Source organism: Salvia miltiorrhiza, chromosome 6, assembly GCF_028751815.1.
Source record: "Salvia miltiorrhiza cultivar Shanhuang (shh) chromosome 6, IMPLAD_Smil_shh, whole genome shotgun sequence".
Classification (NCBI taxonomy): Eukaryota; Viridiplantae; Streptophyta; class Magnoliopsida; order Lamiales; family Lamiaceae; genus Salvia; species Salvia miltiorrhiza.
Window position 1 is genome coordinate 1029756 of NC_080392.1, and position 22973 is coordinate 1052728.

Below are 22973 nucleotides of genomic sequence, written 5' to 3' on the forward strand. Positions count from 1 at the left end.
TCTCAATAAGCAGTAGAGTAGCACCAAAATCAGCAGCAAATTCGAAATCTCTTCATCACCAATATATAGCCAAACCCTAGAAGAAGTTTGGGCTCTTGGCGGGCTACAGGCTCGAGGAAGCGGCCCATAAAAAGGGAAACCCTAGGAATAAGAACTCCCTTGCAAACGCAACAGCAGTAGATATATATCCATAAGAAGGCTCATGTATATCTCCAAAATCCCGCAAGAAAAAGAAGTAAATAAGCCTTCAGGAACTTGCAACTGCAGTAGCAACTCAACAAGAAACATTCTGTGAAACTCTTGAAGACACTTCCTTTGATCTACACAGTGACAACTAAACTTAGAGTCTAGAAATACTACATATTTTATATTTGCTTCAAATTTTTTGCTACTATATTATTAGTTTATTTTTTGTATTTGACTATGAGTTTTGATGAACTTATTTGACGACGTAGCTATTTAATTTATGATGTGACTCTAATATTAACCGATGTGACAATTATTATTGGTCTGATTTTGCAGTTGGAACAAGACGACGTCGTTTCTCTTTTAATCAACAACGTGGCAATTAATTCAAAAAAAAAACTGCTTTCTTCCTCAAATTATCTTTGTAACTTATCTCTTTCACATTTCTCACACTATAAACACAAAGCCATATATCTTTCATGGTGATTCTAGCATCACTCGAAAATCTATTCCTCATCCCTCCTACCACCTCCACCCACCAATCTTTAAAATTGGAGTGCCGTCAAAATTCAGACTCAAATACTACAAGCCCGGCAGAAAAATCGGCCCGACAACAACGATTTGTTGTTGGAAATTTTGAAATCTCCTTATACTTGTTTGACGCCCCTTTCGAATTCATGTACATCTATTTCAAGACGCCTAGGGCTCAGTCCCTAGCGATGTGGGAGCCCGTGTTATGCTGTTCGCGCCGCCCACGATGTCGCGGCCGTGGATGGGGGAGGAGTCGATGATGAAGAGCAAACGGAATATCAAGCTATTTGAGTTGTTCATCGCTGAGGAGGGTGGAGATTCGAGAGATGATGAAACCCTTGCTTAAACCCTGAAGCCTTAAATCAATTAAGGGGGTTTGAACCCAAATTCGAACTAAACTCTATAAATTAAGTTAAAACGACGATATTTTATTTAAAAGAAAATCTCGTCGTTCGCTTCATTGATCGATTGTGACACATCAATTATTCCGGCTGCCAAGACAGTCATAATCTGGGGGTAAACCAACATTTGATGCAAAAATAAATTAGTGACATAGTTTAGGTATACTATGGCAAAAAATTTGAAACAAATACAAAATGTGAAAACGAAAATAGTTAATGTATTTTAAGGACATTAACCCTTTAATAAAACTAGTTAAGTTTATTAGGGGTGAAAAAATGATTAATAATAATAATAATAATAATAATAATAATAATAATAATAATAATAATAATAATAATAATAATAATAATGGAGAAATGAACCATCTATAATAAAATACGTAAATAATTGATATATTAAAAATACTATATCGTGAAGAAGTATCTATAAATAAAAACAAATATACTTTTTATAAACATATATATTAAATGGGAAAACGATTTTTTTTTTTTTTTTTTCATGCAGGGAAGAAGTATATCATTTAGGAGGCCAACGCATTTACATCCATATCTTTAAATGTAAATTTTGACTTTTTTATTGTATGTGATACTGGACTTTTTGAAAGTATATTTCATCCTTTCTTAATAAAAGCATCCTCAAAAAAGATTTTCTTTAAACAAAATCACCCTTAAAATTTATATTGACATATATACGTTCTTAAAAACTACTGCTGCCCCCGGCCCATTAAAAATATACATTTATTTATGAACACATAATTTTAAGAAAATAATTGATAAATGTGTATTAAGTATAAATAAATGGTTATGAATTATGATTGAATTGAGTGTGAGGTCGTATAAAAATGAATTATTGCAGTTAAAAAACAAAGTGAGACCATATTAAAAAAAAAATTGTATGTGTTTTGTGCACGCCAAATCGAGTAATTATATATGCTATAGGTGGACGAAGATAGTAGTATTATTATTTCATTAGTCCCGAAATTATAAACTAGGGATTCAATTTAATTTGTGTGACTAATTACCTCAAACATTCGTTAACAATTTTCTTTTAAGAAACAAATATTTTAAAAAATTGTGTGATGATCACTTGATTTATTCTCTAATGATTTATTTGTTTGAGGATTTTGTTTTAAGCATCATAAATTTCATAATAATAAGATTCATCTATTTCCATTTTCTTTTGCGTTTGGGGGAGGGAACGATGAGACTTAAATTCTAAACCTTTTTGTTTGTCTATTTTATGAAAAAGTGGAATTAGGTATCGGTTGGGATGTCTTGCAACTACATTTACACGTTACACTACTAAATTATTGCATTTTATTTTCTTATGCCAATTATTGCCTAATTTAGTAGAGCGTAGTCAAGAGTATAGAGCAACAAAAGATCTTCTTGTTTCTCCGTCGCACGATTTTTAAAAATTCTTTATTTACTTATGTAATTTATCAAAAAATAAAGATCTCCTTGTTTATGTAGGTCTGTTGGCATAGCGGTAGATAATTAATTCGAATCCATTATCGTGCGGTCTTTAAATTTCTTTATTTACTTGTGTAAAAAAAAAAAAAAACTTCCCTTTTATGTTGTGTATGTTTCCTTTTAATTTTGAATATATACATATATGGTATATAATTTTTTTTGCTATATCGTTTAATTATGTTTATTGTTTCCAATGGACAAAATATTCCATAAGTTATGGAATTACAAATTACAAATAATACTAAAAGAAGCTTTGACGTTAAGTACATCAAACAATTTGTTGAGTTTCATGTCATTTCTATCCCATTAAATATATATGGAAGTTAGAATTGTTTATCATTTTTCGATTATTTATTTATATATTATATACATTTTTTTGAGACGATTTTTTTGAGACCATCTTATTCGGATTGATTTTTGCATATTTCATGCCTTCTTCTTTTGGGTTATGATATCTTATTTGAGAGTCCTTTTTTGTTGGGCTTATTTGGGTGGATAATAGGAGCAATAGATTTGGAATGGATATGAAATATTTTCTTTAGTAGGCTTACATTTATAATGGGCTCATGATGTCACATTCGTAATTTATTTTATATCCACTATTGGACAATTTTGTAACTATGTATTAAATTAAACTACATCTTTTCAATTGAAAGGCAAGTTGTGTAACTACCCTACGTTGTGCCAACGCTTGCGTGATTGACCTTGGGACGAAAGGTACGAAATTACTTTTTTCGTACCATTCGTGTTAATATTTGGCACGACAGACCTTGAAACGAATGGTACGGACATGACATTAAGTACCATTCGTCCCGGGTGATGTCAAAATAATTGTTGGAACAAATGGTGTGAATCAACATAAGATAACAAGAAATATATAACACAAATTCAAAACAACATTTTATTAATCTTCTTCATTTTATAACAAATATATAAGTATAAATCTCACAACAATAGCCCTAAATATTTGAACTAAATCTACAGTTATTTGAAATGGATACCATCGACTGTGCCAATGAATCCCTTGTTTTGGACATGTATTATAGGAAAGGCTAGATATTGGTTTCTTCACAACGCTCCAAAAAAAGTATTTGATGGCGTAAACAGCCCAGAACGGTGCGAAATGGCAGTACAATTTGTGTCGCGCATATGAATATACGGAATGGATGGTGCCAATGGGTGCGTTTGGGCCATCTATTACTCTGGGTCACACAACAAATCTTGGAACGAATGATAGAATTCTTACCATTTCATTCTAAATCTTCTTATATCTGCATTTGCATCTCGTAACTTTCGTATAGATCTGGAACTTATGTAATTCTCGAAACTCATAGTTTAGTGAATTATGTAGAAGAGGTCATCAGAGGTAGAGAGGAATTTGTCGGAGATTTAAAAAAAAAAAAAAAGATAGCAACTTGACGGCATATATAATGAGAGGATTAGGGATTCAACAACATAACAACTAGGGTTTGAGAGATAGATAGAGCATCTCATCAGAGATTTAGAGTTTGAGCGAGAGAAAGTGAGAAATAGTGAAATTAGGCATCAAGAGGTTTTGTACGAAATTGGACAAGGGTGATTACGTTTGAAGTAATTAACATTGACTATAATTTATTGAAATAATATCTATTAATTTTCATAATCCCCAAAGGATATTTCGCACCATTAACACTTGATAATATATGCATCTTATTTACTTGTGACGACTTAGAATAAACTTTAAGTTTAATTGTGTTTGACACTAGGAAGTTTATCAAAACATGTGATATTGAGGATAAAATACGTTAAAAATACACTCGTGAGACAAGCCGAACTGGGTTATTACAATTGAAAAAGACTTTTTCTTAAGGACTAAATTTTCGATCGTTAAAAATAAAAATTCATTTGTTAAAAATGTAAATAGTGCAAATTAAAGACCAAAATCGGTATTTATATCAATTGATTTTTCGATCGTTAAATTTAATGATCGAGAATTTGATCGTCAAGAGACAAAACAACCATCCAAATAACGACCCCTTAAATCGATATGAATCATTTTAACGGTCGAAATTTCATTTTTAACGATCGATTTCGGTCGTTAACGCCTTCTTTTCTAATAGCGATGTTTGCTATATAAGAGTTAAATTGGTAAATATATATTATTATATGCAATAGACGTTTTGAAAATAAATTAAATTGTAATTAAGTTAAAATCTAAAAATTTTGGAGTCTTGATTAGCGTAATTATTTAAATTAATTTATTTACGAAAGATATAGAGTACGAATTTTGAAATTTGAATTTCCATTTTTGTTTATCTATTCCTAATTGTCGACTAAGGCTATCAAAGTAAAATACTACTCCCTCCGTCCGCCAAAATTATGTAAAATTGCTTGGGCTCGGGATTTAATAAAATTGGTGATGATTTTGATGTAGCGGAGAAAGGGTTCCACCACTTTATGAGATGTGTGGTTGAGATTGAATTTTGAGTGGGTTTTTTGTAAATAAAGAGTGTTAGTAAGAATAAAATATTAAAGAGGATGGTGGGACCATTGTCATAAAAGGAAAGTGGCATAATCTTGGTGGACGCCAAATATAGTAATTTTTACATAATCTTGGCGGACGGATGGAGTAATTTATTTAATCCACATTTTTTTGATAAATATTTAATCCACATTAATAATGTATCAATGTGACTAATTATATACAATTACAAAAAATATCCTATTATATACGCGTATAATATGTATGAATAACACCTATTCTAATTAAAATACCACACTCGCAAGTCGCAATTTTCCATCTCGTTTGGTACGTATAATATATCTATGACACTCTAATATTTTGTTTAGTAAAAAATAATACAAAACACATGACCTTTTATAAATTAAAAGTGAAAATATTATACTGATTTGAGAAATTATGTATCCCACCCCGTGCTGGTACACGTAATATAAATCTTAATTATAATTATTATTAACTTTATATAATTTTAATACGTATAACACCTTATTCCATACTGCGTATCTATGTATACTATAATTCTTCATTTTCAATCAAAATCACGACACACGTTATTAGAAACATCCCATATCTATTTCACAAATGGATGCATGAATCGAAGACTTGTGATTTCTCAAAATTTCTTAATTTTTGCTAGTTGGCACGTGTAAATGTGACACATCACACAAAGAAAGCTTCTAATTTGTCACCCACTTTCATTACTTATCCTCACTTGATTGGCAAGGGAGAAATTAACAATTCCCAATCATAGTAAGAAAAAAAAATAATAAAAAAATCCTCAATAAAGTCGGCGCCCAATCACTTTAATTATTACCACTAATTCACTATGTTGTATTTCATATTTTCATGGGTGTTAGGCAAACGTAGTTTTCTTATATAAATCCGTCAACCAATAGTAATAGTAGTTAGCACGTAGAGAAATTAAATTATTAGAATTTGTGTAATCTATTATATGTAAGTTTACTTTTTTTTTTTAAAGTCACTAACTTTGAAAAAAAAAATGCGATCTACTTTCCAATGTTGGAAAATTAACTCACCTCATATGCGGCGTCTCGCATGGATGTTAATGATTTTTTTTTTTCCACTACATTAAAAATTTAGGGGTGAATAAAATACTGAAATTCGAATATTTAATTTGAATTAAAATTGAAATTTGAAATTTAGTTCGGAATTTTTGAATTTTCAAATTGAATTGGATTAACTTTTAAGCAAATTTAGGATTTTCGGATCGAATTGAATTGATAGTTTTAAAATTCGAAAAAAAAAAATCAAAATTCCAATTATATCTATAAATAATTTATGATGATATTATATATATATATATATATATATATATATATATATATATATATATATATATATAGGGTGCGGTTATAGTGAGAACCACAATTATCGTGAGAACATAAGAACCAATAAAATTACTGCATCTGCTATACAAATTAATGCATCCGCTATTAAATTTAATGCATCCGAAAAAATATTTTTTTTGCTCCCTTCAGAATTCGAACCCAGCACCTGCATTCATCCACCAAGATGATGCATCCACCGTAGATCTTGATGATCGAATGACTTAAAATGGTTCTCCGTTCTTATTTTATTAGTGGTTCTTATTTGAACCTCTCCCTATATATATATATATATATATATATATATATATATATATATATATAGATTAGTTATTAAAAAGTTAAATATTTCTAAATTAGGCCCTTGAATCGATTGTGATTATCTAATTGGTTATGTTGATATGTATTTCGGATTTTTCTATTTTTTATTTTTATTTTTGGAGATTTATTTTTTCACATTTTGGATTTTTCGATTCAGTTCGGATCGAATTTTATCCGGAATTTTTCATATTCGGATAATATGATTTGAAACGAATTGAATGTTAGGAAAATTTCAAATTTTCGGATCAGATCGAATTCAGGAAAATTATTTTTCATATACTTTTTCATTATATGAAAAATCCAAAGTTGGAGGCGTAACAAAATTCAATTAATTGATAAAATTTTAGCTCCATCTAATATTCGAATTCAGGTAAAAATTTATCCTCTCTAGATTATTAGTCATAGAATTTGAAAATCTAACATTACATAATCATTTTCATTTCTTATCCTATTTGATCATTTTCACCGTGAATCTTGATGATAAAATGATTAAAAAATACTCCCTCCGTCCACAAAATGAGTACTCATATTTCCTTTTTCGTCCGTCCACGAAATGAGTACCCATTTCCCTTTTTGGCAAGTGTACCCCACACATTTATTTAATTAATACACTCAAAAAGTGGGACCCTTAAACTATTCACACTACACTCCATACATTTCTTAAAACCTGTGCCGTCCACAAATGGGTACTCATTTCGTGGACGGAGGGAGTAATTCTTTATTTAATTTTTACTTGAATCTCTCCTTCATATGTGTATGTAGTGTTATTTTGTCTCAACGTCATCGTTGATTCCCCACATGACTCAACAAATTTGTATTATTCTATCTTTTGCTATCAATGTCAAGGTTTCTTTGATTATAACTAGACAATCATATTTATCGATAAATATAATTCCATACAAACTATACATTGAATTCCACACAAAAAGTTGCACAAAATTTCCAATCAATCATTTTGATTGGCACCTTGATCTTTATCTAATCTATCCATACACTCTAATTCTTCCCTTTTTCCTATTCGTTATAATTTAATGAATAATTTAAATGAGGCATCAATGTGAGACAAAAGTTGAGCAATTTGGCATCTTAATAGGGGCTATGGCAAAAATAGACGAACTTTGCATTTTTTACTTGAATTTCTAATTAAGTTAAAAAATACTCCCTCTGTCCCACGAAACATGACACAATTTTTTTTTGATTTGTCCCACGAAGCATGACCTGTTTCTAAAAATGATAAAAAATTACCCTTTATTTACCTTTTCACTTTTTCACCTACCATACTTAACACATAAAATATCAATTTATTAATTCCAGTGCCGAAAAGAACTGTGTCATGCTTCATGGGACGAATGGAGTACATAAATTTAATATTAGTTACAATTTCCACATGAGTTTGACTTTCAACGAAATTAGAGCCAAGTCAAATATTTTTTTTTTACCTTCTTAGACTTCCGATCTGCTAAATACTTCTCATCATCAGATGCTAAACTACATCAGGTGAACTTTCAACTGTCAACTAAGTTCTAATTTAACCGGAAGTTAATTCAGATTAAAATTGCAACTAAAATATAAATTAATATATTTTTTTTACTTGATTAAAAATTCATGTGACAATTGTAATTTTCACCAAAATTCGTGTATTTTTTTGCCATAACCCAGTATCCCCATCTTAATAACATGTTTATTTTGGAAGGAAAATGATATTATTGTAATTGTTACTAATATTTAGCTTGTATACTCCATAATAGATTCCATAGTGTCCCGATGTCATTTTTTTTAGTTTCAATTCTCTTTTCCCTTTCCAATCTCTTGTGTTTTAGTTTTAAGTTCAAACATACTATTCAATTATGATTTATAATTGTTCTTTGTAGTATTTAATTTGCAATTTTTAATCAATTATTAAGTATAGGACTGATTAGTTCGTAATTACGATATATATATAACTTTTTTTCCATTTTATTTTTTAATACTCTCTCCGTCCCTCAAATAACTTCCTTGCTATTCATTTTGGGACATTATCCTACCACTAATAATATTTTATTTATTTTTACTTCATAACCTTTCATCATTCACAATACCAATTATAACACTTTTTCAGCACTTTCAATATTAATTATAACACATTTTCTTCACTACCAATACACTTAACAACTTTTATTTAAAATATGTGCCGTCTCCTACTAGGAAGTTATTTGGGGGACGGGGGAGTAATAAATATAATAAGACTTTATATAATAATAATAATAATAATAATAATAATAATATTTTAATGATAAATCTTATTAAAAATAATAAAATTAATAACGTGACATAAAAATGTGACATGATCTGAACCATGATAACTAGGTTGCCATTATTACGACATAGAAGGCAGAAGATTGTTCGATAAATTTTCATAAGTGTTGCCTAAAGAAATGCAAAGACTTTTTTTAAAGATGTGTTCTTTTTTATTGTAAAGTTATGATGAGAAAGTAAAAGTATACATTTAAATTTATCCTTTCTTTTTTCTCATTTATTAAAAAAAATCATCATTTCTCATTTTCATTAATCCAAAGAAAAATAACATTATCACACAAAAATCCTCCTTTCACTCCAATGAGGGATAATGTTATCCCTCTCTAGAGTGAAAAGGAGAAATGAAACATAGTGAAATTATTTTTTGTAAAAAATGAGAAAAAAATAAAATAGGAATTTAAATGGATTTTTTTTTTATTCTTCATTTTCTCACGATAAATTTACAACTAAGGATAACACACTCCAATTATAAACAATTGATTATAAGTACCCTTCCTTCCCACTAGAAATGACTCAAAACTTTTCGACACGAGAATTAAGGAGAATGTGTAAATGTGTTAAAGTGTTAATATTTAATGCCAAAGATCTCATGTTCGAATTCACCTTCTCGCAGTCTTTGGAGTTATTTCATTTTTGTATATAAAAAAAAGCATAATATGGCTCAAGTACTTTTTGTGTAGGAGAAAATCTTAAAAATAAATTGACAACATAAAATCTTAAATTAAGTCACCCACCTACGGATCTACCTTATGTATTGAATTGCTTTATAAATACTATATATTGAATGAATTATTTACACACATAAATATAAATATAGACCAACATTAGAGAAAGCGAAAAATAAAATAAAATTAGATTATATGTATATCCAATTCAGATAATTTCCCCCAAATATTTTGGATGTGGAAAATATCCCCTCTATTCGTACGGTCCCTTTGTGTAGGGACATGTCAACCATGCTCGAGCCAATTGAATTGTACAATTCAATAGTAAAAACAAATATAAATAGACCCATAACATTAATTGCAGATGATATATATAAAAAAGTGATATTGAAATGCTGTATCAAAATAATTGCAAAGTAACAAAAACAAAACTATTAAAAATCAATGCAGCATTTGGACATGGTCCAAATGGTGAGGTCATGTCAATTAATATGTGCAGCTTAGGCTAATGATTAATGTGTCAATAGATAATATAGAATAAATTAATATGTCGATAGATAATAGTATAACATTTTATTGTGGAAAACAACGCAAATTGTCTATGTAGAGAATTAATAAAATCGAATATTAATGGTTTAGCAAAGGTGGTTATTGTTTAGCTTTTAGAATTCGTGTGTGAAATTGAAAATGAATAGAGTTGCTTTCTTTCTTTATTTTTTTATATTTTCTTTTTAAGAAAAAAAATTAAAGGAAGAATCTAAAATCAGAATCTCCGAGAAGGAAGACAAAGCGTAGTATATATAGATAATGTACTTTTATTAATTCCTTATATTTGGCTTATTCCCTATTTTATTTTCCTTCATTTTGTGCAAAGAGAATTTTACAATTTTTTTTTTATCAGAAAAAGAATTTTATTAAAATACTCCATAAGGCACCAGAGGTACCATATGGTCGAAACAAAGAGAACAAACAAGGAAACAAAACTCCAACAGCAGCATCTACAAAATTCCAGCCTTTAGACCAGACTTGACTTGAAAGCTCCAAAGAGAATTTTACGATTCCCGATTCCTTCTTTTCGTTCGAAAAAAAGTTTAATATCACCCCCTCCATTTTTTGTAAATGAGAAAATGTGAAATTATATTTTAAGGAAAAAGAATCGAGATATTTGAAAGAATAATTCTTCTAAAACATTCTTTTCGCATGATAAATTTAAAATCGAAAATAATACATCCTTAGCATTAATTTATCAAATATTAATTTTGTGTAGATGGAGCTAATTGAATTCTAATAAATTCCCATATACGGAAGTCAATTAAGTTGTTAAACGAAAACGCAAAGTAATGAAAGTCGAATACTTGATTTCTAGATGAGGTTTGGTCATTTTTTTTTAAACAACGAAACAAAAAGTTTTTTTTTTTTTTTTGTGTTTTTTTAAAACAAAATATGGAGGAAAAATTTGAGGCTGGTAAATTAAGATTAGAAAATTATCGAGCAATCTATAGGAACTTTTTCTTCTAAATTATTAACTCTGGTAATTCCATATATTAATAGTGTATTTAGTTTGTAACTCAAAAAAATACACATAACTTTTTCCAACAAAAAGAAATCTTTATACTCATCTCAGTAGTATTGATAACTTTAACTAAATAAAGCAAATAATGATATAACACGTAATTTCATTTTATACCGAAATCTATGGATGATGGATATGATTCATGAATGAGAAAAAAAATAGTCAATTCCTCTTACAAAATAAGAGGATTTTTTTCTCGAATTTTCAATAATATAAATCAAGGCCCGAAAAAAGATTCTCCCCTTCCATTTAAAAATATTTGGCTTATTATTAATTAACATTAAGTCTTAAAACTATTCATCATTTTACATATATTAGCTTCCATATATTGTCACACAATTAGGTCAACTCCTTTTGTCACAAACGGCCGACTGACCAATCAAATTGCTCAAAAATTCGATCTCATTAAAAAAAAATTTAATTTAATAACCAAAGAGATCCAAAGAAATTGACCAACACTATATGCATGAAAAATATATTCTTTAATACTTTATTTAAATAAAATAAAAAAACAATTATTGGGAAATTTAAAACTGTAGCAAAAGGTGAAAAGGGCATGCACAGTCAGCCGCTTTTTTCCCCTGTTGCTTAGCTTAGCCTCTCATTTTTTTTTATTTCAGTTTTTTTTAGCTCTCACTTTTTCTGATCTCTCTCAACTGCCCTCTCTCTCTCTCCTCTCTCTCTCTCTCTCTCTCTCTCTCACTGACACACACACACACACAAAACACACACTCCTCTGATTCTCTCTCTTTCTCTACGCACAAGCAATAAGTATATAGTATTAGTCTATGCAATAAATGGTGTTTGGGTGCTAAAAAGCCCACTAACAGCCCATTTTTTTTTTCATGATTTGTTTCTCCGCTTCTTGGTAATTGCAGTCTCCCTTTCTCTCTCTACATCGCTCGCTGCGTGTGTGACCTGTGCATACATGGTGGCGCAAACGTGAACGTATCCATGGGTTTGTTTGCTACGATTTCGTGTTCAGGATTTGGAATGTGAGCGTCGTTTTTTGTTGTTGAGAAGTAAGCTATGTCTATGGAGGCTTCTGCTTTGGATGGTAAAGATCCTTGTTTTTCTCTTTCTCCTCGTCTATTTTTCTGCAAAAGTTGTTCGAATAGCTATCGCTCGCGTCCTTCATTGAGCATTTTCGATACTTTTTATGCGGGAGCGGATTTTGCTGTGTTTTGGAATATAATTTCAGATAATGGGTCATTGAATTCTCGGTCGATCTGTTTTATGAGTCTGATTTCAAGCGTGATGAATTTCGGATTTTTTTTTTGTTTTTTTTTGCGACGAAATCCCCGCAGAGAGAGAGAGAGAGAGAGAGAGAGAGAGAGAGAGAGAGAGAGAGAGAGACGCATGCTACAACACACACACAAACACACACACGCACTCCATTATTGCTTTTTCCTTTTTCTATTGATAGCTTACCCGTTGATTGTCAGATAATGCATATACAAGTATTTATGAATTACACCTACTGCGTGTGTGTGTGTTTGGCTTTTATCACCACCTCTCAATAATTCCAAGGAATGCTTATAATAAGAATAGAAAGTGATCGGTGATGAAGATGGAGATGCCAACGAATTTCCAGCTGTTGAATTTTTTTCTTTCTTTCTTTCTTGTTTTCTGTAAATCTTTATTTCAATCTCCGAGTGTGCTGGATTAACTGGGATCGATGAATAAATTTTGGATTCCTAGTTGACAAGTTGGATGCATTTGTGCTTAAAATATTGTGTGTTGGTTCCTTGGTTTGTGGGGGTGCATTTGCAAAGTCAATGATGAAGGTTTGGTGCTTCTAAATTACTCTTGGCATGATCTTGGATGAACTTTAGTAATCGAATAATCAATTTCTTGATTGCTCTGTTGCCGCCCCCCTTTTGACATATTCTTGAAATTTGAATGTTGACTTGTATATGGGGCTTCTTGTTCACATTAGTCGTAGCTTTTCCATGTTTATAATGCAATTTGGCATCCTTTGACTTTGCATCAATCGGTGTAACACGAAAACACCGTCGTGATGTTTGGTGAATCTTGCAAGAGAGATGTGTTGCAGAGTCAAGCATGTAGTCTCCGCTAGAAACACAAGGAATAAACTTTTGGGGCTTTCTTGTTGAGTATCTGTACGGTCCCTTCATTCTTCTTTCTTTGATCTTCGTCTCGTGTTTTCTTTCGTGTACAGATTAAGAGACTGAAAAGCAGATGCACATTAGTGGTTGACTTCTTTATTGACTTCCATAATGTGTTTTTTCATGTGATTTTGGTGTATGTAATGTGTTTTTTCCTGTGATTTTGGTGTATGGAATACTACTCCTTATTCTTTCATAGATGTTTGAAGACTAGTATCAATTGCTAGTTGATTCTTATTGCTTTTGGGCTCCAGCATTGATATTTGATCCACCAAACTGCAGGAAGTTTGAGTATGGAGCAGAAGAGACAGCTAATCTACGAAGTCTCGGAGTGGCCGGAGGGCGCATCAGAAATGTTGCAGGCGTGGAGCCGCCATGAGATACTGCAGGTCCTCTGTGTAGAGCTCGGGAAAGAAAGGAAGTACACTGGACTAACAAAGTCGAAACTAATAGAGAATCTTCTGAAAATCGTATGTGAAAAGAGATCACAGGAGCCCGGAACTGCAAATGCTTCCGAAGTGCAGCCTTCATCAGAAAACGGTGAAAGGACTCCCAAGAGGCAAAGGAAATCCGATCACCCAAATCGCCAGATTGGTGCTGCAGTCGTTACTCCCGATGTTGATTCAGGTAATAATACCATGTGCTGTAAAAACTCAGCTTGCAAGGCCAAAATGAATCATGATGATGTCTTCTGTAAGCGGTGTTCGTGCTGCATTTGTCATCAGTATGATGACAACAAGGACCCCGGCCTGTGGTTGATTTGCAACTCCGACCCTCCATTTCGTGGTCTGTCGTGTGGCATGTCGTGCCATCTTGAATGCGCCTTACGACATGAGAATTCTGGCATCTCACAGGATAGGCAGGATAAGGGGCTCGATGGGAGCTTCTGTTGTGTATCTTGTGGAAAGGTGAATGATTTGCTCAGGTAAATGTATAGTCTTGCTCCTTACTCGTTTTCTCGGTTTGCTGATACGTGTTATGTGATTAATTATGCAGCACTATAAGATCGACATTCGTTTTAGATTTGCCTGAGAATCATTTGCAGTATTGTCTTTTCCTCCTACAAGAAGAGTACTTGATCTGATCTTGATTTTCCAAAGGCATCTGCATCTCCGTTTATGAACTTCCGTTGCATCTGATTTCGTACACATCTGTTTTATTCGAACTCGTGGCTTAGTTTATAAATTATAAGTAATAGTTGTAACAATGTAGAAGAAATAATGCAGTTCTTGGAGAAAGCAACTGGTAGTGGCAAGGGACACGAGGCGTGTCGACATACTGTGCTATAGGCTCTCCTTGAGCCAAAAGATTCTTGCTGGTACCAAACACTACCAGCACCTATTCAGAATCATTGACGAAGCAGTGGAGAAGCTCGAAGAAGATGTAGGCCCTCTAACCGGTCTACCCGTGAAGAAGGCTCGAGGCATTGTGAATCGGCTCTCATCAGGCCCAGAAATTCAGAGGCTTTGTGCCTCTGCATTGGAGTCTCTGGACTTTATGCTTTCTAACAGAGTTTCTGATATGTCTTCTGGTACTCTCTCTCTCTCCCTCTCTCTCTATACTGTCAAGTTGTCATCTGATGCATGCTTGAACAATGTAGGTTGCAATATACTTGGCCCGGAGCTTGTCAGGTTCGAAGACATCCGTGCTTCGTCTCTCATGGTGATTCTGAATTCGGACGATTCGGATATGGGAAACATCGATGGATACACCTTGTGGCATCGGAAAGCTGATGATGCAGACTATCCTGCAGAGCCTACTTGCAGATTGTTTAAACCGAACGCAAAGTTCTTGCTTTCCGGTCTAGCTTCTGCGACGCAGTATGTTCTCAAGGTCGTCGCCCTTGACATGGACCGGGAGGCGGGCTTCTGTGAGCTCCGGTTTCAGACTCGAGACGAGGCGCCTGAATCCAAAATCTTGCAAGTGGAAAGGAGTGAGAGCCCAGTCACCACCAACTGCAGCACTCTGTCTAACCCCTCCTCTGTTGAAGACGAGACGAACAACGTCGTCCCTTGCTGCAACGTCTCGGATCAGAGCCAGAAGGAGGCGGCGGCAGTGGCTGGGGATGTGATCTCTCTGCTGCACGAGGAGTACAGCGGGGCGAAAACCAGCTGCAGCCCGCCCACGTTGGTGAACAACAGCAACAAAATGGCTGAGGACACGAGCACGGACAACGGGTCCAACACGCCTCCACGGACTGGCCTAGAATGCGTCCCCTACGTGAACAGCTCGGACGCCGGCCTGCCCATCACCCCCTGCAAGTTTGAGAACGCGAAAGATGACGGTGGGAGGGGCAGCCGGCCTAAATTTGACGCCAGCACGAGAGGTGAGAGGGTGACGGAGCCTCAAGCAGGGAGCTCGTCGAAGAAGAGGAATGGCGAGAGGAGAGATGATAAATGCAGTGGCATAGGAGACAAGGACTTGGAGTACTACGTGAAGGTGATCCGGTGGCTGGAGCGCGAGGGCCACTTGGAGACGGGCTTCCGGCAGAAATTCCTGACGTGGTACAGCCTGAGGGCGACGCCTCAGGAGGTACGCGTCGTCAAGGTATTCATCGACACCTTCGTCGAGGATCCGGAGTCTCTTGCTGCCCAGCTTGTGGATTCTTTCTCTGATATCGTTTCAAACAAGGCATGTTTGAGTGCAGTTCCTGCTGGATTTTGTACCAAGCTTTGGCACTGAGGGAGAGAGAGGATTTTTTGTTGATGCTTTATTCTTTGAATTTTAGAAAATTTCTTAGACATTATTCTTCTTTGATACAAGGAGCATCATTAAAGTATTTTGATATATATGATATGACCATCTCCATCTCTTTTTTGCTCTGCAAATTCATGGCTGTTTGTAGATTCTCTTGTGTTTGCACCTTTGCAGTTTGCAGTTTGGTTTTTGTGTAAAAGATGATCTCTCTTAGTCGATTTTGAGTGATGATCAACTCACTTGCTTTTTAAATAATCAAAATAAAAATGCTCCCCCAATGAGATCTAGTTCAAATGGCACCCAAAAACTCTTCTTTGTGAGAAGTCTTGGTTCAACTTATAGCAAAAAAAATACACGAATTTTGAAAAAAATTAGGGGTTATGGCAAAAAAATACACGAACTTTGAAAAAAATTGTAATTTTCACCTGAACTTTCACTTAAGCCAAAATATACATGAATTTATATTTTTGTTGCAATTTTCACCTAAGTTTTACCATCAACGAAATGAGAGCTTAATTGACAGTCAGAACTTCACCTGATCTTTGTCTAATTTCTGATGATGATGATGAGTATTTAGAAGCTCGGAGGTCTAAGAAAGCAAAATTTAGTATATTTGACTTCATTTAGATTGTCAATTAAGTTTCAATTTTGTTGAAAGTCAAACTTAGGTAAAAATTGCAACAAAAATATAAATTATGTATTCTTTTGGCATAATTGAAAATTCAGGTGAAAATTAGAATTTTTTTCAAAGTTCGTGTATTTTTTTGCCATAACCCCAAAAAATTACTGCTACAATTTTCACTTATACTTTTAATTAAGTCAAAAAATACATAAATTTATATTTTTGTTGCAATTTTCACCTAAGTTTGACTTTCAACGAAATTAAAGCTTAATTAACCGTCGAAATTAAGTCAAATATATTAATTTTTGCATTTTTAGATCTCTGAGCTTCTAAATACTACTCATCATCAGAAGTCAGGCCAACATCAGGTGAACTTTCGACTGTCAATTAAATTTTAATTTCGTCAAAAGTCAAATACATGTGAAAATGACAATAAAAATATAAATTCATGTATTTTTTTTTACTTAATTAATAATTCAGGTGAAAATTACTGCTTTTTCGAAAGTTATAAGAGTTGACAGCTCAATTGATTTCAAATTATTATCAAAAAATTTAAAATTAGAAAAGCTTCAAAGATAATTAGAATAAAATTCGAGAATTTCAATAATAAACAGAAATTAACGCATGATGGACATACTACATGATATAATAAAGATTTATTCTGCTTATGTGTGAAAAATAAATAAAATAAAAATTATTCATATCATTTTGTTTTTTCCAAAGTAGTTTAGAACCACTCATCCCACTCCAATCGAAGCTCGAGAGATAAATTTCAAGTTCAGTTTATCAAAGTTTGGGAAGCGAAGTAGAGAAATGCCGACGTTGAATTTGTTCACAAATGTTCCAGTTGATGGCGTCGTTGCTTCTGATATTCTCAAAGATGCCACTAAAGCTGTTGCCAAAATCATCGGCAAACCCGAATCTGTAAGACTTAATTTCAATCGTGGGTTTCTGGAAACTTAATTTGTTTTTTTATTTTAGGAATATGAATCTGCATGTTGTATGTATGCCCGCTTTCTGTTCGACGATATGCCTCTGAAAGCAACTGTTGTCTACTTTGAGGTTTTCTATTTGATGCTTACTTGTTTTACAATGGGTTATTAGCGTCTAAATAAAGGATTAATAGTGTTTTATATCCCGAACTTTCAGCGTTAACCATAAAATGTTTCTAACTTTAAATTTTTCCAAAAAAAACCCCGAACTTTTAGTTTTTTCCCGCTATACAAAATTCGATGACGGAAATATGATAAAAAACCCCGAACTTTCATCGTTTTCCAACAATGATGGTATCTAATATTGTTTTCCAACAATGACGGTCCCCAAAATATTTCTTCCGACGAGATAATTCATCTTTTTTTCACCGAATTTTGTATAGCGGAACATTTTATGAAAAAAAAATGAGGTTTTTTTTAGGAGAAAATGAAGTTCGGGGCATTTTGTGGAAAACACTGAAAGTTCGGGACATAGTATACTATTGACCCTTAAATAAATCAACTTTATTGGTAGTTAGGTTTTGAACATGAATTTCAAAATGAGTAAAAGATACATGAACTTTTTTACCGGTGAAGCTGACGTAGCACGTCGAAATATCGACCTGTACTCATTGAACGTTTTAGAAATGGCTTCGCATAGGACATTATCTAAACGACGCCGTTTTGAGGATTTACAAAAGACTAAACATGAAAATTGAAGTGTTTCTGTAGAGTTCAAATGTCCGGAAATTGAATTTGCGGTAAAATTGCTACAACGTTAGCCCTTTTATAAACTGTATGATTGAAACCCAAGACCAAAGCCCCCCTTTTCTTCACCAACTTGTAGTAATTCAAAACAAGTAAGTTTGATTTGGTTGGTGCAGTACGTGATGGTGGTGGTGAATGGAGGCGTGCCGATTTCGTTTGGTGGGACGGAGGAGCCGGCGGCCTACGGCGAATTGATCTCCATTGGGGGGCTTGGGCCCAGTGTGAATGGTAAACTCAGTTCAACCATAGCAGAGATTCTGCAGACCAAGCTTTCCATCGACAGCGCTCGCTTCTATGTCAAGTTCTATGATGTTGAGGTATTCAATCATCTTATCTCTTTCTTGTTTTCTTGATTCATAATAGCAGCTTCGTTAGCTGAAATCTCCTTGGTGTGTTGTGTAGAGATCTTTCTTTGGCTTCAATGGCTCAACTTTTTGATTGAATGTGACATGGTTTTGAGCTCGAGTTGGAGCAGCCCTTATGATCATGTTGGGAGCTCTATTATCACCAATATCTTCTCTTCCTCTCTATTCTTGCTAACACTTTGATCTTAATTTGTCATTGCTTTTTCACCTTTGAATTCTTAACTTCACAAAAGATTTGTTCTCTTCATTTAGCATTTTTGTTCTAAATCAGCAGATTTTGTGGAGTTTTATGACAATTGGTAAAACTGTTCTCTCTCCCTCTCTAAAAAAAAAGTTATCTCGACTAATGGGAATCACTTTAACACGGGTTTTAAGATGAGGTTGTTAATGATGACACATTGTTTTTAGGCACGGAGATTAAAAAGAAGAGTGATTAAAGTATAAAAGTGATAGATAGTGGTGAAACCTATAACTTTGAGAGATAGTAGTTTCTTTTTTTTTGGAATGAGCCATTACTAATGGGACAGACGAAAAAGGAAAGATGAAAAATAAGATTAAATGGAGTATTATAAATGATGGGATATAATCTAAAAATAAAATATAAAGTTTTCTTGTGGACATTCCCCAAAAAAAGTAGAAAATTTTATCATAGACAAAGTTATAAAATGCTTGATTGAATATTTTGATCCGTAAAAGTAAAATTTCTCCAATCCTACTTTTTCAAGAGGATATGAATCAAGCAAAATTAACTCAGCTGATGGAAATAATAAAGGGCTATGTGATATCTCAAGAAAGATTAATCCTAAAAAAAAAAAAACCAATTAACAAACTATAAATTTGCATCTGCTCCAATTATATTGATCCATTTCAAATCTTGGATCAGAAAGTCAGTTTCAAATGGTTCATAAGGCAACTTAGCAACAGAAGTACATATAATTAGCAAAAGAGTTGAGTAAAGAAGAAATTTTAAACCCTTTTCTCATTTCATTCCTAAACTCAACCAGCTACAAGTCAACATCAATTCATCAACCAACAAGGTGATCTAAAGAAAGAGGTAGAACATAAACAACCCCACAAACAGTTTAACTGTTTTCTTGAAATTCTAGGTAAATCTTTTATCATCATCCCTTTTCCTATTTCAGTGGGCCCAATGCTTGCTTGGACAAGCTCTCCCCTTCCAAGTTCTGGATGAAACCCCAAGTGTTAGACACTGAAACCATACACAGGTTGCACAAAGCTGGTCACAATCATCTGCTGAAATGATAAATTTTCAAGAAACTTATGTGTTATTCACAAAGTAACATGGCTGTGTAGGTAAGATGTGCAATGTTGGGCATGAGATGAGAGTTTCAATGGGAACTTATTCTGATAACTTTGCTACATCCCAAGTGGAGAAGGGGAAAAAATGAGAAGAAAACAACCATGATCCAATTCCCCCACAAAGAGAAAAATCAAGAACATAAAAATGCAAATCAGTGATGTGTTTGAGGATATAGGAAGCAAAAGGCAGAGTGCTAATGAACATCAAGAACAGTAATGTTTACAACCAAGAAAATGAATAACAAGATCGAGAAGTAGTGTTCATAACAAGTAAGTTAGCATCGATGCCGGAGACAAGCTATTGAGTTCTTATAAAATCAACAAATGTTAGTGCAACGAACTGAATACATCATCTAATACAAAGAGGTGAGCACGCAAATAGTCATTATAAGTTGGGAGTATAACTTCAATACTATCACTTAAGACAAAGAGTAGAATGCATTTGAATAACCAAAATAGTCAACAAATCAAATAAATTGAACAAAAATGCAATTAATCATTTGAAGAACATAATCTTCCGACCTGCAATGCCATCAGCTCGATCTTGTTTGCACCTTCTTCCGCCGCTTGATCATGGTCGAGGGCCTCACCTTCAATCTATTTTGAGCTTTCTTCTTCTGCTTGGCCTTTTTCTTGGCAGGCATCTCCACAATGGGCCCCGGAGGCACGCCCTTCTTCAATGCACTACCCCTCGGAGTAACTGAGGGCGGCAACCTTAAACTCTCCGGAGGCAGAGGAGTCTGTGGCTTCCAAACCAAGTTGTTCTTCATGGAAAACCTAACCTTCTTACCACTCTTCTCCACACTCTTTCCATCAGCATCATCATCATCATCTCCACTATCTGCGGTTCCATTAGTGTTCATGTCACCAAGCTCCTGGTTGTGTCCCACCTTCGCCCTCTTCGCTCTTTTCGCTCTCTTACTAGGTTTCTTGGCGATTACAGGAGCAGCAGATGAATCTGAATCATCGTCACTTTCAGAATTTATTTCAGCAGCAACTTTCTCAAACTGCTTCTGAAGATTCAATATCACAGTTTCACTCAACTCATTCTCCATGTAATCGCCTAGAGTATTGCCTGAACCACCGTTCAATTCCATATTCAAATCACCATTTTCTTCTGCTCCATCAACCACTTCAGAAAGTTTATTTTCATCCTTTCTCTTCTTCTTCTTCTTCTTTTTCTTATCATCTCCATCTTTCCCCTTTTTAGCCTTCTTACTCTTCTTCTCCATTCCTTTATCCAACTGTTCGTCACGAACCACATCCTCAGTTCCTTCCTGAAACCCTCCATCCACATTATCCTTACAAGCATCGAAATCAATGGGTATCAACTGGGGCACCTCTGAATCATCATCGTCGTTGTATTCAGGTATACCAATTTCAATACCAGATGATTCCAATTCCTTCTCCAGCTTCAAAAACTGATCGTGCAGCCCCAATACAACCTTTCTGTTCCCCTGAATGCAATCGACAGACGAAGTAACCTCATAAAATCTCCCCGATAACCCCATCCTCAAAGCAACCACACCCAACAAAGCATTCCCATTGCTTTCACCGCAATCCTCTCCCAACTTCTTCTTCGACAAAAGTTCCGTACCCGCCTTCACCAGCTCATCAAACACGTTACTTTTCACCTTCCCTAACAAAATCTTATCAGTTCCCCTCCTCAACACTCCGAAAAATGGCCTCAAAATCACATCAACTACCTCGTTCTGCACCGGAAACGTGACCCCCGCCAACTCCTCCAAAAACACAGACGCCAAATGATAATTCACTCCATTCCCCTGCAGTTTATCATCCGCCAACAAAGCATCATTCTCCAGAACCCCAAAATATTCCCCCAAAACACCCACATCCCACTTCCTCAACCTCATCAAATCAAACAACGCTTTTACAAAACGGCGAATGAGCAAGTAGAACTTATCCAACCTCAACCGGTCAATCCCGGGCCACTCCCGCCGAAGCGTAACTAGAAACCCACGGAAAAACTCCAGCGAGACCGCCGGCTGCAGCGAATGAAACAGAGAAATCAGCCGATCGATTAGAGCGACCTGATTGGGGGTCTTGTCCGCGTGCCATAGGCAGTAAAAGAGGCCTTTCCACAGCTTCTTAATGTCTGAGTCGGAGAGCTGCTGCGATTGGGCGGCGAGCCACGACTGAAGCAGCCGCAGAGATTGAGATCTGACGGCGGTACTGCACGACGCCAAGTGCTTGATCAGGGTGGGGCCGGTGGCGGCGGCGAGAGCTGGAATCAAGGGTTTGGGCTCCCGACTTCTCTTCTTCATGGAGGATTAATGGTGGCGGTGTGTGGAGAGAAAAAAACTACAGGAATTTTTGAAAGGGGGCGGGTTAGGGTTTTTGAGGGTTTGCGGATTTTAGGGCTTTTGTTTCAGCGTTTGAGATTTTCAATTTGTGATCCCGCGATTTAAAAAAGGAAAAAAGGGGGAAAAAATCTTTAATTAACCAAAAAAGCAATTTTATGTGTTTAGATGTTAAATCAATTTTAACAAACAAATGTAAATTAATTTCATAATTAATTATGACATCTTAGTCACTAAACTATGAATCTCAGCATTACTATTTTGATAGTCATGGATTAGTAATTAACCAACCATACAGACTTTTTAATCATTTATTAATCTTTAAAGCTTAACTACCTCATTTTATTTTACTATGTGAATTATTGAGTCGATCAATTAATTGACTTTGAATCTTGTAATACAAATTTTAAAAAACTTGGGCACTTGGCACTTGAGAAATAATGAAAATTGAAAAATGAAATGTCTACACGATCAATTTGTGAGAATTGT

The 22973-nt window shown here is 34.2% G+C and overlaps 3 protein-coding genes across 9 annotated transcripts; 2 read left to right on the forward strand and 1 right to left on the reverse strand.

The window, feature by feature from the left end:
* The first annotated feature begins 11848 nt into the window (after nucleotides 1-11848).
* LOC130987691 (VIN3-like protein 2) lies at nucleotides 11849-16209 on the forward strand. Of its 4 annotated transcripts, none has more exons than XM_057911305.1 (4): nucleotides 11849-12348; nucleotides 13703-14345; nucleotides 14647-14951; nucleotides 15021-16209. In XM_057911305.1, the coding sequence occupies exons 1-4, from the start codon at nucleotides 12321-12323 to the stop codon at nucleotides 16100-16102; spliced, it is 2058 nt and encodes a 685-aa protein (XP_057767288.1). In that variant the 5' UTR covers nucleotides 11849-12320; the 3' UTR covers nucleotides 16103-16209. The 4 variants fall into 4 exon arrangements, with proteins under 4 accessions (XP_057767288.1, XP_057767286.1, XP_057767290.1 ...); XM_057911307.1 differs by lacking the exon at nucleotides 11849-12348 and adding an exon at nucleotides 12399-13078; XM_057911303.1 differs by having other exon boundaries at nucleotides 14647-16209.
* A 1093-nt stretch (nucleotides 16210-17302) lies between these two features.
* LOC130987693 (uncharacterized) lies at nucleotides 17303-19110 on the forward strand. Its single transcript, XM_057911312.1, has 3 exons — nucleotides 17303-17663; nucleotides 18595-18795; nucleotides 18881-19110. Exons 1-3 carry the CDS (start codon nucleotides 17553-17555, stop codon nucleotides 18914-18916), a joined length of 348 nt encoding a protein of 115 aa, XP_057767295.1. The 5' UTR covers nucleotides 17303-17552; the 3' UTR covers nucleotides 18917-19110.
* Nucleotides 19111-19664: 554 nt separating this feature from the next.
* Nucleotides 19665-22573, reverse strand: LOC130987692 (uncharacterized). Of its 4 annotated transcripts, none has more exons than XM_057911309.1 (2): nucleotides 20686-22573; nucleotides 19665-20027 (listed from the first exon to the last, which is right to left on the reverse strand). In XM_057911309.1, the coding sequence occupies exon 1, from the start codon at nucleotides 22446-22448 to the stop codon at nucleotides 20697-20699; it is 1752 nt and encodes a 583-aa protein (XP_057767292.1). In that variant the 5' UTR covers nucleotides 22449-22573; the 3' UTR covers nucleotides 19665-20027; nucleotides 20686-20696. The 4 variants fall into 4 exon arrangements, with proteins under 4 accessions (XP_057767292.1, XP_057767291.1, XP_057767294.1 ...); XM_057911308.1 differs by having other exon boundaries at nucleotides 19665-20053; XM_057911311.1 differs by having other exon boundaries at nucleotides 19665-20094.
* Between the last annotated feature and the right edge of the window lie 400 nt (nucleotides 22574-22973).

Bases quoted from the DNA above. Each gene is read 5' to 3' on its own strand.
- LOC130987691 (XM_057911303.1), top strand. From the start codon at position 12,321: ATGTCTATGGAGGCTTCTGCTTTGGATG. The intron at 12,349-13,702 runs GTAAAGATCCTT...ACCAAACTGCAG, and splicing joins GGAGGCTTCTGCTTTGGATG to GAAGTTTGAGTATGGAGCAG. The intron at 14,346-14,646 runs GTAAATGTATAG...GAAATAATGCAG, and splicing joins AAGGTGAATGATTTGCTCAG to TTCTTGGAGAAAGCAACTGG.
- LOC130987693 (XM_057911312.1), top strand. From the start codon at position 17,553: ATGCCGACGTTGAATTTGTTCACAAATGTTCCAGTTGATGGCGTCGTT. The intron at 17,664-18,594 runs GTAAGACTTAAT...TGGTTGGTGCAG, and splicing joins TCATCGGCAAACCCGAATCT to TACGTGATGGTGGTGGTGAA. The intron at 18,796-18,880 runs GTATTCAATCAT...TGTGTTGTGTAG, and splicing joins TCAAGTTCTATGATGTTGAG to AGATCTTTCTTTGGCTTCAA.
- LOC130987692 (XM_057911309.1), bottom strand. From the start codon at position 22,448: ATGAAGAAGAGAAGTCGGGAGCCCAAACCCTTGATTCCAGCTCTCGCC.